The sequence below is a fragment of the Sander lucioperca genome, chromosome 19, assembly GCF_008315115.2.
Source record: "Sander lucioperca isolate FBNREF2018 chromosome 19, SLUC_FBN_1.2, whole genome shotgun sequence".
Classification (NCBI taxonomy): Eukaryota; Metazoa; Chordata; class Actinopteri; order Perciformes; family Percidae; genus Sander; species Sander lucioperca.
Window position 1 is genome coordinate 24,533,134 of NC_050191.1, and position 15,266 is coordinate 24,548,399.

Sequence of the window (15,266 nt, forward strand, 5' to 3'; positions counted from 1 at the left end):
TTCACTGAGATCATAGAACAGTGGGAGAGAGTCATCAACCTGCTAAAGGATACTTCGCACAGTATACGGTGCTTGTCATTGCAGAGTTGACTTTGTGTCCACAAACTGTCTTTCTGTTCACAACATCACCCCACTGCCACAAATAGACAAGGAAACTGTTTATATATATATAGAAACTGTTTTTCCATGATGTCATGAGTTCTGTCATCTAGACCCTCTGGCAGTTAAAGTGATAAAGAGAAGCAGGTCTTGGCCGGCTTGCATGTCCTGCTACTGTAGCTTATATTATTTATATTCACAGTTCACAAAATATACTATTGGCATAAAATGCTAAAAGTAGTTTACCTCAATAAATCAGCAGTACATAACAATTAAAAAAATTCCATTTATGGCAGCTTGATTTGATGTTTATGTCACCAGCATGAATCAAAGGGATCTAACGAGCCAAATTGGAAAGGAATGTGTAGTCTATTTTGTACCACAGTGTGTAGTAGCAATGAACCATGTTGCATCACATAAGTTATCTAGAAACCATATTTGGTGAGCAAATCACAGATGAGATTGTATGCCTAATTGTGAACATGTGGAATGCATTACCTCTGCTATCATTATGCAGCATTTTGGCAGGCTGCATTTCAAGTCAAGCAAAACATAGAGTAGCGATCATTTTTAAGTGTATGCTCATGCAGAATGTACACAAAAAAGGACCTTTCTGGAATAACTCGACACTCAAATGTTCTGAATAACAGTCTGATATACACAAATGTCGGCATATGTTCACAAATGATAAATACATACATATATGTATATATATATATATATATATATATATATATATATAGACACAAGAGTAAATCAAATTATTAAAAAAACAGACATTTAGACAACTCTCTCTTCAAATACGCAATATTTGGGGGGTGGCAGTAGGGAGTTGGGTTGGGAACCAGAGGGTCGCTGATTCAAGTCCCCATGCGGACTGAAATACAGAGGTGGACTGGTAGCTGGAGAAGTGCCAGTTCACCTCCTGGGCACTGCCAAAGTGCCCTTGAGCAAGGCACTGAACCCCCCCAAACCACTCAGGGCGCCTGTTCAGCAGTCGCAGCCCACTCACTCTGACATCTCTCCATTAGTGCATGTAAAAGGACCTGAGCATGTGTGTGTATTTCAGGCCTGTGTGTAGTGTGTAATAACAACAGAGTGTAAATTGTAATTTCCCCATTGGGGATCAATAAAGAGTATACATTATTAAATTATTATTATATTATATGCCTATAACTGCATGATCCCACTAATGCTTTGGTATTTTGGCTTTCACATACTGTAGGCCTACACCATCAGACAGAGTTCATGATGAATGTGACTGCTGGATTGTTTCTATGATATATATATACCCATAACGACGCATCAGTGACGTGAAGATGGCTCCGGACCGACTTCCTTGATCTGGATCTAGTTGACTCTGCTTTAAAGCTAGATATTTAAAGAATGGTAAGTAAGGGATGGGAGTCAAGCCTGTCAGGTTTAGACCGCATAGATGTGCTTCAGCCATCTGCTGCTGAGTCTTTGTCAATGTTGCCATAGAGACAAGAGCAAACAAAGAAAAGGTATTTCTGTCATTTAGCAACCCTGTCTCCCCTGTTTGTAGTTGGACTGGTGAAGCAGAATTCTGGCTATAATACATACCAAAGAGAGAAAAAAGATTTATTAAATCACTTTAATACAGAGAATAAAATAATGTCATGATCTCATATGTAAACATCACTGTGTGCTTGTGTAAGTGCATGAGGCCATGTTTGTAACATAAAAGACAGTGTCCTACCTGTGAGTGCACACATGCCTGTCTGTGTGTGTGTGTGTGTGTGTGTGTGTGTGTGTGTGTGTGTGTGTGTGTGTGTGTGTGTGTGTGAGACACCATACTCCCTCTACTTGAGGAGACGGCAGACTCCTACATAGAGCAGGCATGATACTGCAGATGGCTCAGCATATTACCATTCTCGGACACAACAGGCTCCGCTAGTGATTTTGGCTCCCTGCGATGAAGACTTAATTGCAGACACAAGCAGGTTTGTTGCAAAACACTGAAAATGAAGGCATTAAAAACTGCTTGTATATACTGTACACAACAGATTTAACAAACCACTGTACACAGTCACATCAAGTATATTGAGTAAATAGCTTTTATTTCAATAGTTTTTAAATATATGCTGATTTTGGGGCACTTTTTATGCTTTATTAAGATAGTGACAGAGAGGAAAGGGGAAGACCTACAGCAGAGAGCCCTGGGCCGGTAAGGACTCAGCCTTAATTGCTTGATTGCACATAATGATATTGTTAGATTTTGCACATCATTGAGCAAGATAAGAAAAAATCACGTGAGAAGCAGGGGATAAGAAAGTCATTCAGTGACCTCATAGAAACAACATTTGAGCCACATTGGTCAGATAAATACACGTAAATCTGTTGCACGTGAAAGATTAACCAAATTTGTTGTCAGTTGGTTCGGCAGTACACTTTATGTATTCCAGTGTTTCATTTGAAATGAATTATTGATTAGGTTCCATCACAGTATACAAAAAGAACTGAATAACTGCAACACTTGCAAAGAGAACCATCATTACAACTTAATTCAAGAAGTACTGTGGAACACTTACAACCTGTAATCTTTAGAGAAACAGGAAACGTCCCAGCGTGGGATATGAAACTGCACTTGTACATCATGAGGCCTCATATCAGCTTAAACATTGACTAGTGAGCTGAGACGTTTTCTCTGATTGCTTTCATCACACTGAGTCCCTTCACAAATCACTGAGCTCCATGGAGCACCTGCCAACAACCTGCCATACATGTACATGACCCGAGCACATAGGCTACATACACAGCTGCTGAGTGTGAGGGCCTTACAGGAAAGCAGATGGCTCCTCAGACGGGTCATTAATAGGAGCCGGTGGGAAGACTGTGTGTGGTGGGTTATTTTTGGATTTAGTGTTGTGTGTTATTTAGGGATGAAAGTTGTATTGGTGACTCTATTTCTGTGCTTGTGTAAGTGGGAGGTTGCCAACAGGCACCAGAGAGAGAGAGAGAGAATGAGAGAGAAAGCGATAATTGGCTCCCTGTTTAGTCTGACAATATTCCATAGCCGACCTATTAATAATTACACAAGGTGTGAATGGCAGCCTTTGACCTGGGTTCAAAAGATTTCATTACCACAGCTTTTAAAGAATGTGTAAAGGCTTGATACTGTAATTCGGCAGTATATTTGGAATAATAAACAACCTAGGCTAAAATACTCTACCTTGCAACGTACCACAAACACTGGAGGCCTGGCCGTCCCCAACCTTAAAGTGTACCAAAGTGTAGCAAAACCTCACTGGAAGTCTAAGACTGCAAGACCTTGCTTATGCAGGTGTGTGCCCAAAAATGTTGCGTATCCCATGGCCCTATTATCACCAACACACTGACCAACTTTAAACAAGTGGAGGAGCACCTACGATACACCAATAAGTGGCATTTGAATACCCCAATATGGCACAATGCACACCTAATGTCTGGTAACAAACCCTTTCCTTGTAACCAGTGGAGTGACAGAGGTATTTATACTTTAGACCAACTATTCAATGAGAAAGGTATGTTAAGTTTTGAAGACCTGAGAGCTAGCTTTGAGGTCCCTAGGACATTCTTCTTCCTTTATCTTTGCTTAAGGTCAGCCCTAAAATGTTATGGAGTGCCATGGGGGAACAGTCTTGAGACACACCCAATCATTAAATGGCTTGTTGATTGTTCTGATCTTGTGTCCAAGATTTATGCTAAACTGATGCAAGTATCCGTAGGAGAACTCCCAATAGTAAAAATGGGAGCGAGAGCTGAGCCCTGAGGGGTACGTAATTAATTGGGAGACAGTTTGGGACAACATTTCCCATTGTTCCAAGAACCCAAATCACCAGCAGATCCACTTCAACATATGCCATAGGACATATTGGACTCCTCAGTAGAGCTATGTCTCTAAAGTCATTCCTATTCCCTATTGTACGTTCTGTCAACCTGAACAAACTGGAACTTTCCTGCACATGGTCTGGGAGTGTGAACAGATGCACGAGTTGTGGAATAAAACAACATCAATAATATCAGATGTGATAGGATGTCGAATTCCTACTGACCCTATTGTTTTGTTACTTAATGACGACTCTAAATTACATCTGCTTGGGAGACAGAGGAACATTTGGCTAGCCGGCTCAACCGCAACCAAGAAAATGATAGCTCAACACTGGCTCCCCCCCCCACTCGCTTTGTATAAAACAGTGGTTGGCATACTTCCTAGACATAATTATGCTGGAGCTCTCTACAGCAAGGATTAACAAAGCCAAGTCATCGACTATAGACCTATGGAAAAACGCAGCAGCACAAGTATCAGTCCTAATGACCTCAACACCACAACAATTAGAGGAGAGTGACTAGGCAAGGTGGGATTTTTGTTTTGTTTTGTTTTCTTGTATATTGGTTTGTTTTGTTTTCCCTGAGACCACAGAGGGTGGGGGGTGGGAGAGGGTTTTGGTTCTTGTTTGATTGTAGTTGTTTGTTCTGCATGTTCTATGTTCAAATATATAAAAATAATAAAAAATTGATCATAAAAAAAAGAATGTGTAAAGGCATACACACACTTCTTGTTTCTTTTATCGCCACTTGAGATGAACAGAAGGAAACTTAGAGATAAACTAAGTATTGTGGCTGTAAGCAGTCCAACAAAGTGCTGCCGCGAGGGACTAAACACTGAGAGATGCATAAATACACTGTGACGCGCTCGGGATTGTATTGCAATGATTTATTCCTCTTCTTCCACGCGTAAAATACAACTAGCACTGCAGTTACCAAATGTAAAGTTACCTTGTGAGTAGAAATAATTGCGTTAGTGTGGTGTGCTGCGTTCAACAGAAAGTGTTCGCTCCCAGGCTCACCCCCTCTCTGTCAATGCCCAAAAAACCCCAGGTGAAGCAAACAAATATGTTATCACTTCCCGTCAAACCGTGATGAAAACGCCCACCACCTACAATATCAGTGCACAACACAATAATCAACAAACAACATAAATAAGACCATAAACAACATACAATAGGTGGCTCCTACAATAAGATATACATGATGTTCATTCCACTTGTTGGCCAAACTCATATTAAAAGCAGTCAAGGATTCTGCATCAAGACTGGATTATGTTTCCGTTCTATAGCAAGTCAGTCCAGGTAATTACAGTGCTGTTGAACAAACACATAATTTACTTCAACTATGTTCTGTTTTAGACCCAGACACGTCCATATTACTTCTCTCTACTATCCTGTTAATCTTTTTTTTTATTTATCTCAATGTGTCCATCTGTTGCTGTGGTGTGCCATGCGTCACACAGGAAGGTTGCAGTATATGTCACTTCCTGTAACAAACGAAAGCACAACCCATTTACCCATCAGTTTAGGTCTTTATCAATAGAGGAAGTCTTTCTGTAATTAGAAAAGTCTGTTCTTTTATTTATTTCAGGCTAAAAGTCATCTTTTCACTGAAAGATTTGTCTTAGTGCTAAATTCCTGTTCATGTTTTGTATGTATTGTTTATGTTTACAGACATTTTAGCCCACGAAATTCATTATTGGTGTAAAAAAAAGGATACTGATCACAACTGCATTAATTTAATTTGAAGTGTAGTTTAAATACATTTTGAGCAAAACATCAGGCAAGAAAATCTGTGTACCAGGCCTGATTTTATGTACATAAGGTCTTTCCACCTGGTCTTCTTTTACATTTTACAAGACAGTGAACAAATTATGTTCTGCTCTGAAGGATGTGAAAAAGCAATTAATTACATCTGTGAGCCTCATTACTGCACAAATCCCTCCCACTGCACAACTACTCCGCCAAATGCAAACACAGGCCTCAGGCTCGCTGTAATTATTAGCACATTGTCCAAGGCCGAGGGAAACGCAATGTGCGACAGATTCTGAGGAGCTTACAACTGCCTGGAAGCTGAATGTCACTCTGCATGCTGCTTTTACGACACTGTTTAAACGGGCTCCATGACAACTGAGACATTGAGACTTTCTGAGCCCATCCACCCAGTCCTAGAGTCCCTTTGTGTGTGTCAGTAGTGGATGTTATGATGTTGGGAAAACAAAAGAAATCCCAGGGCGAATCGTATCCTTGACGAGCTGAAGAAGAACTGGTTTGATAAAGATTAGGCAGAGGGGTGTGTTAGAGTGACTAGTTCGATCATGCATAGACGATTTTCTAACAAACTATTTAATGGAAGCTTTTCTTATAAAAATCCACTTAGATAAACACATGTCATGGCTGCAGTCTTTGTGTAATTTACATGCTACTCCCAAAACTGATGAGGTTCATGCCAACAGTTACTGATAAACAAGAAGTTTCCAAAGACTTCAGATTATGATGATTTCTCTAATTAATCTTGTTACAACATTTAAAAAAAATACACCTGTTCACTTTTTGGCAAAAAGGTTGGATGATAAGACTGATCCACTCTCCTGTCTGTCTGTTAAATATGAAGCTACAGCTAGCAACCTGTTAGCTTAGCTGGGCGCCTGGTTAGCTCACCTGGTAGAGCGGGCGCCCATATATAGAGGTTTACTCCTCGATGCAGCGGCCCTTTGCTGCATGTCATTCCCCTTCTCTCTCCCCTTTCAAGTCTATGCTGTCCTATACAAATAAAGGCCTAAAATGCCAAAAAAGAATAAAAAAAAAAAAAGACAGCTATCAGCTACAAAAAAAACCCCAACCTTAGATTAGCTTAGCACAAAGACTGGAAGTGCTGAGCTAGCCTGGCTCTGTCCAAAGGTAAAAAAAAATTGCCAACCAGCACCTCTGAAGCTCACTAATTAGCATATCTCTCTTTATAATAACAACATTTACAACTAGAAGAGGAGTCGGAGAAGGCAGACCTCTGCCAACATTCAAAACTGTAAAATATAACTGTTGTTAACATATACAGCTATAAGTTTCATTGTCGGCAGTCCATGCATTGCAATGATGTTTTCTAAATGTCGTCAAAATGTCTGTATCCCTTCACTTTTCATTCCACAGATTCTGTACATATATACACCAGCCAATCGGACTAACACTTTAACACATAAACACATTTGTACAAACATGATGGGAGAAAGCTTGAGGTTGAAACTCTCGCAGAGTGCTTCCCTTGGCCAATGACTCTTTAAGTAAAGGGAGCATACCATCTCTAAACTCCCCAGCTCTATGGAAACAACCGTGGGTAGAACAGAACAGCGATGATACATAAGCGTATCTATTCAACTCGAGATCTCACTATATGAGTTAGTGTATGTGTGGTTGAAGTTACCAGAAACACAACCCGTGCTTGTACTGCATTTAGCTCGTAGATTAAGATTTACAGTGGCATGACACGTCGTTAACGGCTGGTTTGGCACCGAGTAAACAGGTGAATATTTCCCTGAAAGCATGTCAGAGGTTTTTTGTGTTATATTTCATAAAATACAACTTCATGAGCAACTGACTCTTTAATGTTGAAATGTGCATTGTCTGTGACAGTTTCCTGGTTTGCTGAATGACAAACTGAAGTGAGATTAAAATCAAAGAGGAACGCCTGAGTAAACAAATGACAGAGGAACTGCCAATGAGCTCCATTTAAAAGTATTGTTTGAAACCACCCTCTTCAAAAGGCGTACAATAGTTTAGTCCACCCCCGCCCAGCAACATACAATGGCAGCGCTCGAGGCTAAAGCTGAATGTGAAAGAAAACGGAGCAGGTCTACTCTGGCTTTCATTCACATCCAACACTTCCGTAGTGAGCTTTCACTGGGAGACTGGTCACCGGAAACACATTTCAAGTGAATCACATCTGAGGTCCTGATTTGACTGATGATGACGAGGAGAAGGAACTAAAAGAACTGTCTCATTGTATCAATGAGGGTGCAGTGGTAACTGTGAACAACTTCAGAGTGGATTAGTTTCAGCTACTTCTCTGGTAGCAGCCAACTCTCTGAGGCAGTTTTTCTTGACAAAAATGCTGTTGAATTCGTAGATTCTACCTGGTTATAAGAGGAGAGATCAGAAAGGAAACTCTTGAAATCGTGTCCTTTAACTGAGGGCCACAGGTGAGTCAGACAGCATTTGACACCAGCCAATGTGTGCAGTGCATCTGGTGCTGAGTGCAGTGACAGCTGTACAAAAGGCCTCTGACATGTTTTGAGCAGCATGAACCACTGGCTCTGCGCTGACGTAATGTCATTTCAACAGATAATACAGTCCTTTGCTGAACCTCAGCTACAAACTGCTCTCCCTTTATTATATTACATATTTCCTTTCCTGAGAAAATAAAAAGTGTTTGTAGATTTTGGATTTCCACATGCACAATGGAAGTCATGAATGAAAAAATTGTACGCAAACAAGATCATACCTGACACACCAGAGGCACGGCCCTCAACTGTTCAAATAAAGTGGCTTCATTACAAAAGCGCACTGTGAAAATGCACAACATTCCTGTAAGTGCCGCTTCTAATTCCCCAAAAAATATTACTGGAAAGTGAGCAGTTTCAGGAGAGACTATGGACTGTGGCATTAGTGCGCCTATCTCAGTTCAACTGCCTGTCCCCGTCCTTCATGCTGGACTAACGGTACTGCTTTCAACCAAGCAACAGGTCAAACTTCAAATCACCGGCAGCTACAGAACAAACACTGCGTGAGCAAACAGAGCAAATACAGAGATAGAGAGAGGAAGCATTCCTGCACAGGAATTCCTGGACTGTGACTCTCCTGAACATACAGTACTACAGTAACATATCAGGAAGAAAAAAAATGTAATACCTTCAAACTGTAACATTATGAGGACACTTGAGAGTGATAAGAATGCTACCTACTGACATAGCATGTTCGGAAATAGACAAAACCTGCACTGGATTCAGTATTTCACCTGTTTATGTTTACAGTTCAACCTGACACTCAGTGTTACTGTCTTTGCTCACCGACAGGCGTGACAACTATTTTGTTTGTTTCTTAACTTCACACATGATGTCATGACCCACAATTCACACAGGCCTCTTTAGATGCATGAGGAGAAGTTGACCTTTAGACACACAGCTCTTTTCCTTCCTTAGGAACACGTGCAATTCTGAGCAGCGATATACATATAGTAAGTGGTTAGAACAAATAGGAAAAAAATGAATGGCTTCAAAACTGTGGCCTGATCTCAAGGCTGTCCCAGCGACTCACGTACCAAGGGCAAAACACCAGGCTGGTAAAAAGACCTTTTCTCCAAGCTGTCACCCTAACCTCAGTAGTTACACAAGCATGAAGTAAGACACTGCTCTCATCAAGTTCTCAGTGACCCAGATTCACTCTCTTCTTGATGAACTCATTCTCACCCAAATGTAAGGCTTTTATCATGAGAACAATATATATATATATATATATATATATATATATATATATATATATATATATATATATATATATATATATATATATATATATGTTTGTGAGAAATGTGTCATTTCCTGCTCTTGAAACTTTTAACAGCACCCATGTTGAAATATAGAATATAGGCGTTACCAAGACAGTACTAAGTGTCGTCCTGTACCCCATTTAAAAGTTTAAGCTTGTTGACTTTTACCCTCCCGTGGTTCAAGATTTAGACCAACTCCACATTACCTCTTAATTTGCAAATGTCAAAAGGCTTCTGAGGAGTCGGCTCCTGGATCGCAAAAGTGATACTTTAAGACCTGGAGCAAAGTGCGTTTTACCTCACAATCACTACTCTGAAACTAGAGATCTCATCATTTATTCACAGCCAATGACTCACACATACAAGTGCAGAAAGCAAACAGGCCAAGGCTCCCCTCACTTCACAGTTTGTTTCAAGTCTCACTTCCTCCTTTATGAGCTTGACTTTTTCAGAAGTGAAATATTACTTTTGCTGCTCTTCTAACGGTTGCAACTGCTTATTGAAAAGGCGTCACTTCCGTACTGATCTGGATATATTTTTTTATTATTTCATCAGCATAGCAAAAGAAAAGGGAACAAAAATAAAACAGAGCAGTCTCTATGAACTATAAACAGAGAGTTGGTGTGTGTCTGCAGGATCTTAATAGTACAGGTAGATGACGATGGGTGAAAAAGAAAAAAGAAAAGAAGAAGCACCTACATTGGAGATGGTGGGGGGTTGGGCATTTCGTAAACACTTGCTGGGGTCCAAAAGTCAGTCAGAAAATCTAAATGTGCACAGCCAGCTGGTTGGTAACCACCCTCTCTCTCCCAAAGTGCAAACTCAGCAGTTGAGAATATCTTCTGCCGCAGTAACTGTCATGATTTTGGGGCACCTGCAACCTGGGTCCCTCCTAAGGCAGCTGAAACTACAAATACTCAACAGTAACGGAAACTCTGGGAGAAACAAAAGAGGCAGTAATAAGACTGGTGGTAACGGATTCAGAACCTGAAACAACAAAAATATATATCCATATCACAGTGTGTGTGAATATCCAGCGTCCACATAGTGTCTTTCAAACAAACTGCCACAGTAGACATGATGGATGTGATCACTGCACAGGAAACAAGTATGAACACATTTCCTCAACCACCCAAGTACAATCAATTATAAAAACAGCTATTTTTTTTTTTCTCCAAAGGTCCTAACACATCCATAATGCACATTCTTACAAATTACAGAGGCAGTTTGAGTCATGAAATTGATATGCTGATGTAGGGAATGGTTTCTGGACTTTCCCATCCTTTGGATATGTAGTTGGATCATGAGAATACTGAATGAGAGCTAAGCAGGGGGCAAAAGTATAAGTGTGTGTCCCCAAAGTCCCCTCAAAGAAATTATACAAAAGGAGGAAAACAAAAGAAGGGCTCAAAAGTAAAGAGTATTGTATATTTAAACAGTACTGAATATACAGAATGTGAACCAAAGCAAACTACAAAAAAAGAAAGCCAGCCAAAAAAATAAATTGTCTTTTGTATAAATGAAATCTGGGGTTATATTGAAGTCATCATTATCAAAAAGAAAAAGAAAAAGAAAACAAAATAGAATTGCTACTCTCTTTGACATACACTCAGCAGAGAGGTCATGGTATTTAATTGCTTCAGATTGCATTTTTTTTTTTTTTTTTTTTTTTAATTCTCAGCTACTTTTTTGTCTCCAAGTGTCCAGGCTGGTGAAGGGAGAAACATTAAGATTTGTAATTTGAGGTAAGCCAGGTCAGGCCCTCGTATAGTCCATCCCCTGATGTTGCACATGAGGGCTGAACGTACCAATTCCTATCTCTGATCCGGGTCAGGCCTAGCTTCTCCTGGATCTCGTGGGGTTTCATGGCATCTGGGAGGTCCTGTTTGTTGGCGAAGATCAGGATGATGGCGTCCCTCATCTCCCGGTCATTGATGATTCTGTGGAGCTCCTGCTTCGCCTCATCGATCCTGTCCCTGTCGGCACAATCCACCACGAAAATCAGGCCCTGGGTGCCTGTGTAGTAATGTCTCCAAAGTGGCCTGATCTTGTCCTGTCCCCCCACATCCCACACGTTGAACTTCACATTCTTATAGGTGACGGTCTCCACGTTGAAGCCAACAGTGGGGATGGTGGTGACCGACTGGCCCAGCTTCAGCTTGTACAGGATGGTAGTTTTACCAGCAGCATCAAGTCCAAGCATCAATATTCTCATCTCCTTGTTGCCAAAGATCTTTGAGAGCATTTTCCCCATCTTGGTTACTGTGCATAAATACTTTGTTAGAAGAAAAAAAAAACAAGACTTCTCTTATGAGAGAAACTAGAAGTGTTTTTTTCAATACAACTGAGAAGTTACAGTTTCAGTGTGTGCTGAAAGCCCTCCACGTGATGGCAGCGGTGGGCTGACACCAGTGTCGATATTCTAAAGGCGGCGACTTTCAAGTGTGTACCGTTGGATAGCAGACCAATACAATTAGCTGGACGGTGGTGATCTGACCTGAGCGGCTGACTTGGAGCATTCAATGAGAGCAGTATGTGTGTAGCCCTCGTAGAATTGGGCGGGGATATATTTTCATGATCCACTGCCCTCCGATGTAAGAAGAAAAAATGACATCCCCTTGTTTCAAACTCGCCGTTGAGCACAGACTTCCTTCAAAATCCACATTTCAAGTCTTTCTTCTCCGAATATTAAGCTCTCCGGTCCGTTTCTGCACCGGGACATCCAGAGGAAGCGCGTTCAAAAGGTCATTGATTCATCCGACTTTCTTCTCTTCCCCCTGTGACACAAGAGCGGTCCAGAGAAGGGAGGGGTGTTAGTACAGAGGACAACTTTGGATCCGAAAAAATATTGTCTATGCGGATAGAAAAGCTAAACAAATACAAAGAACACATAGAGCGGCATACATACCTACGTCTGCGGCAATCATCCCCCAGTCCCCGGGCCGTTTCTCCCCTCTCTTGCCGCTCTATGTATCTCTTCCTCCCTCTCTCTCTCCAGCCGTTCAGTCACACAGCGGCGGCGGTGCTGTGTTACCGGAAAAGGTGCGGACCCAGATCAGCCGCCACTTCCTCTACACTCCTCTCACACACACACACACACACACACACACACACACACACACACACACACACACACACACACACACACACACACACACACACACACACACACACACACACTACTGCTGCATTCAGGAGCTCCTCATGAGCTCCGACTTTTAAAGACGCCAAAAACATTCAAATATGAGGGCATTGCATAGTGTTTTTTAATAACCTTTTCCACACTTTCATGCTCTGCTGTTTTATTTGATCTATTTTGGTTCACCGTATTATTTTATCATACTATTGTTGTGATTATGGTATATTATAATAGGCTACCGTCCATAAGTAACATATGTTTATAATAAGCATGTATTTATTACTATATTTTTTCCTGGTTGTTTTAATAGGTTACTGCTCTTTGGATTATTTCCTGTACGTGTTATACAGATGCAATGCCTATATGTTGGTTTTGAGCTTAAAGCTCCTGAACATTTATTTTCTCAATCAGCTTCTTATATGATGGTATCCTACATGAACACACTATAGCCTACACTAATAGTAAGTCACAGTCAGAACAGTTTTGGTAACTAACTACATTCAAAGTCATTGTTTAGAAAAAGTAATGCACCATTCAGGATAGCAATATTTCAGTCAAAATGACAGACAGTTGGTGGGTTGTTTAGTCACTGTCAATCCACTTGGATCAAACCACATTCTTTACAGTCTTGATTAAGTAGATTAGCTGTATTGTTTAATGTTAAATATGTTTGTATTATTACTTTCTTAATCATAATATTGAATGTAATGAATAAGATTCAAAGCTTTTTTTGCTCTGACACGCCCTGGACTACACTTCTACATCACTGCAGCATGGAGAGAAGTTCAACCACAGCACAAACCAAGCTTGACTTCACTAATTCAGCATTTAAACGCCATTGTATTATTGCTTATACCTTTTTAATGTATAATAATGAAACTAGTAAATATCTAAAGGCTAAATACAAACCACTTGAAACAAATGCACTCTTCACTGAAATTGTGAGATTTCCGACAGTACTTAAAGGCACCATGCGCCATTTCGCATGCGCGCCTCAAAGCAACTGAACTGCAAACCGGTCCATTAGTTGACGCCATTTGATCTTTCATTATGTATTAAATCGCCTCTAATACTACGTCTGCCACTAGAATTAGATAGGCCTTTACATATGAAACAGATCTAAGGATTTAGTAAGCTCTGTGATCTCAAGAGAGGGTTTACAGGTGGGTCTTTCCGACATGTCTGATCATTCACAACGATTAGTCAGTGACGTGGAGGTTGTGAGAGAGTAGGGCAGGGGGAACTACTCGTGTTGTCGAAAGCAAGCAGCCTATTAGGCCTAGGCGTTCTCTTAATACATCCATGGGCCTAGGCCTACTTACACCTGCTTATTAAAACTTACTTGAAACACAATTAACATAGCCTACACTATGATTATTGAAGGTGTAGGCTATGTCATGCAGGGGTAGGATACAATGAGAGCAATTACTAAAACTATTAAATACTGACTTCAGTAAGATGATAAATAATGATAAACAAACTAATCTCTGGCAGATAAACTATGGAATGGCAACTCTTGTTATGTATCATATGTACAATAAAGTTATATGGGCCAATAGGTCTCAGCTGATTTATTGGTATTTAGCTGTTATATAAACAACTTTAAAACTACAAGCAAATTATGTTAGTCTACATTAGTGATCTAAACATATCGAGAAGATTGGTGTGAGAATATATTTACCAAATAACCAATGTAAAAACCATAGACTGTATGAGGTAAAAACTCACCACTATGATAATTTCAGTTCAGTGTAACTTCATTGTGGATGATATTACATCACTACATACTATCCAGTGCAAGCTTATGTTGTATTTATGAGTTACCCCAGTCTGCGAATCCCTTACAACCATGTATCAACATTTAACTGCTATATTATATGCTAAATACATGTATTCTTTAGTTAACCAAGTGTATGTCCCTTTGTTTAAATTGTCTCTGTCTATGTAATGACTTTGCACGTTGTATAAACTTAAAAAAAGGTTGCAGAAATTGTAAAAAGGTGTTTCACCAATATTTACAGGCAATGTTTTCGCCACACGTAGGGGCGGGCGGTAAGCTGAGCATGCGCACACTTCCTTCTAGGTTCTTCTTCGAAGTTAAGTATGGTGGGCAAAGCGCGCCTGGTCCTTGTAGGTTAGATAAAGTGACTTCGAAAGCCGCACACAATTTCATGGAAGATACTGGTAAGATGCCAAAACGTACCTTTATTTATACAGTTGGTGTAATGTGACTAGAATTGTGACAACTCAGCGGTCAGCTTACGCTAGCTACTAGTGGTAGCGTTAGCTAGGGAAATTGCCAACGTTAGCCGGCTAACGTTAGCTAACGTGGAGAAGCTGCTCCGCTGGTACCGACTATTACCTGGAGTTGTAGGCATATGCGTCACACGTTGTGGTTCTAGTAGCTAGCTACGCGTACGGTGAGCGAAATTGTAAGGTAATCAATAATTATTGGGTAAACTTTGTTAATATGGCCTTGGTACGCTGTAAATTGTAGTTAACTAGCTAACTAAATGTTTAAAATTGAGTTAACATTTAACGTTACTAAACGAGCGCTAATGTGAGGCTAACGTCAACCTGACTGCTGTGATATTCAGGAAATGGGTAGCTAGCTAAGACTCTAGGCCCAACTTTTGATTGAACTTTGATCACCCCGGTT

General features: G+C 40.5%; 2 protein-coding genes across 4 annotated transcripts in view; one reads left to right on the forward strand and one right to left on the reverse strand.

The window, feature by feature from the left end:
* prpf39 (PRP39 pre-mRNA processing factor 39 homolog (yeast)) overlaps nucleotides 1-15,266 on the forward strand; it is a 34,543-nt gene that overhangs the window by 8,371 nt on the left and 10,906 nt on the right. For 2 of the 3 annotated variants that reach the window (XM_031310520.2, XM_031310521.2), the window contains exon 1: nucleotides 14,605-14,791. In XM_031310520.2, the coding sequence (XP_031166380.2) occupies nucleotides 14,632-14,791 (160 nt within the window). In that variant the 5' untranslated portion in view covers nucleotides 14,605-14,631. Of the gene's footprint in view, nucleotides 1-4,522; nucleotides 4,529-14,604; nucleotides 14,792-15,266 lie in introns of those variants that run through there. The other variant, XM_031310522.2, reaches the window with a different exon arrangement.
* On the reverse strand, nucleotides 9,991-12,549 carry arf6a (ADP-ribosylation factor 6a). The gene is made up of 2 exons (XM_031310524.2): nucleotides 12,377-12,549; nucleotides 9,991-12,245 (listed from the first exon to the last, which is right to left on the reverse strand). The coding sequence occupies exon 2, from the start codon at nucleotides 11,720-11,722 to the stop codon at nucleotides 11,195-11,197; it is 528 nt and encodes a 175-aa protein (XP_031166384.1). The 5' UTR covers nucleotides 11,723-12,245; nucleotides 12,377-12,549; the 3' UTR covers nucleotides 9,991-11,194.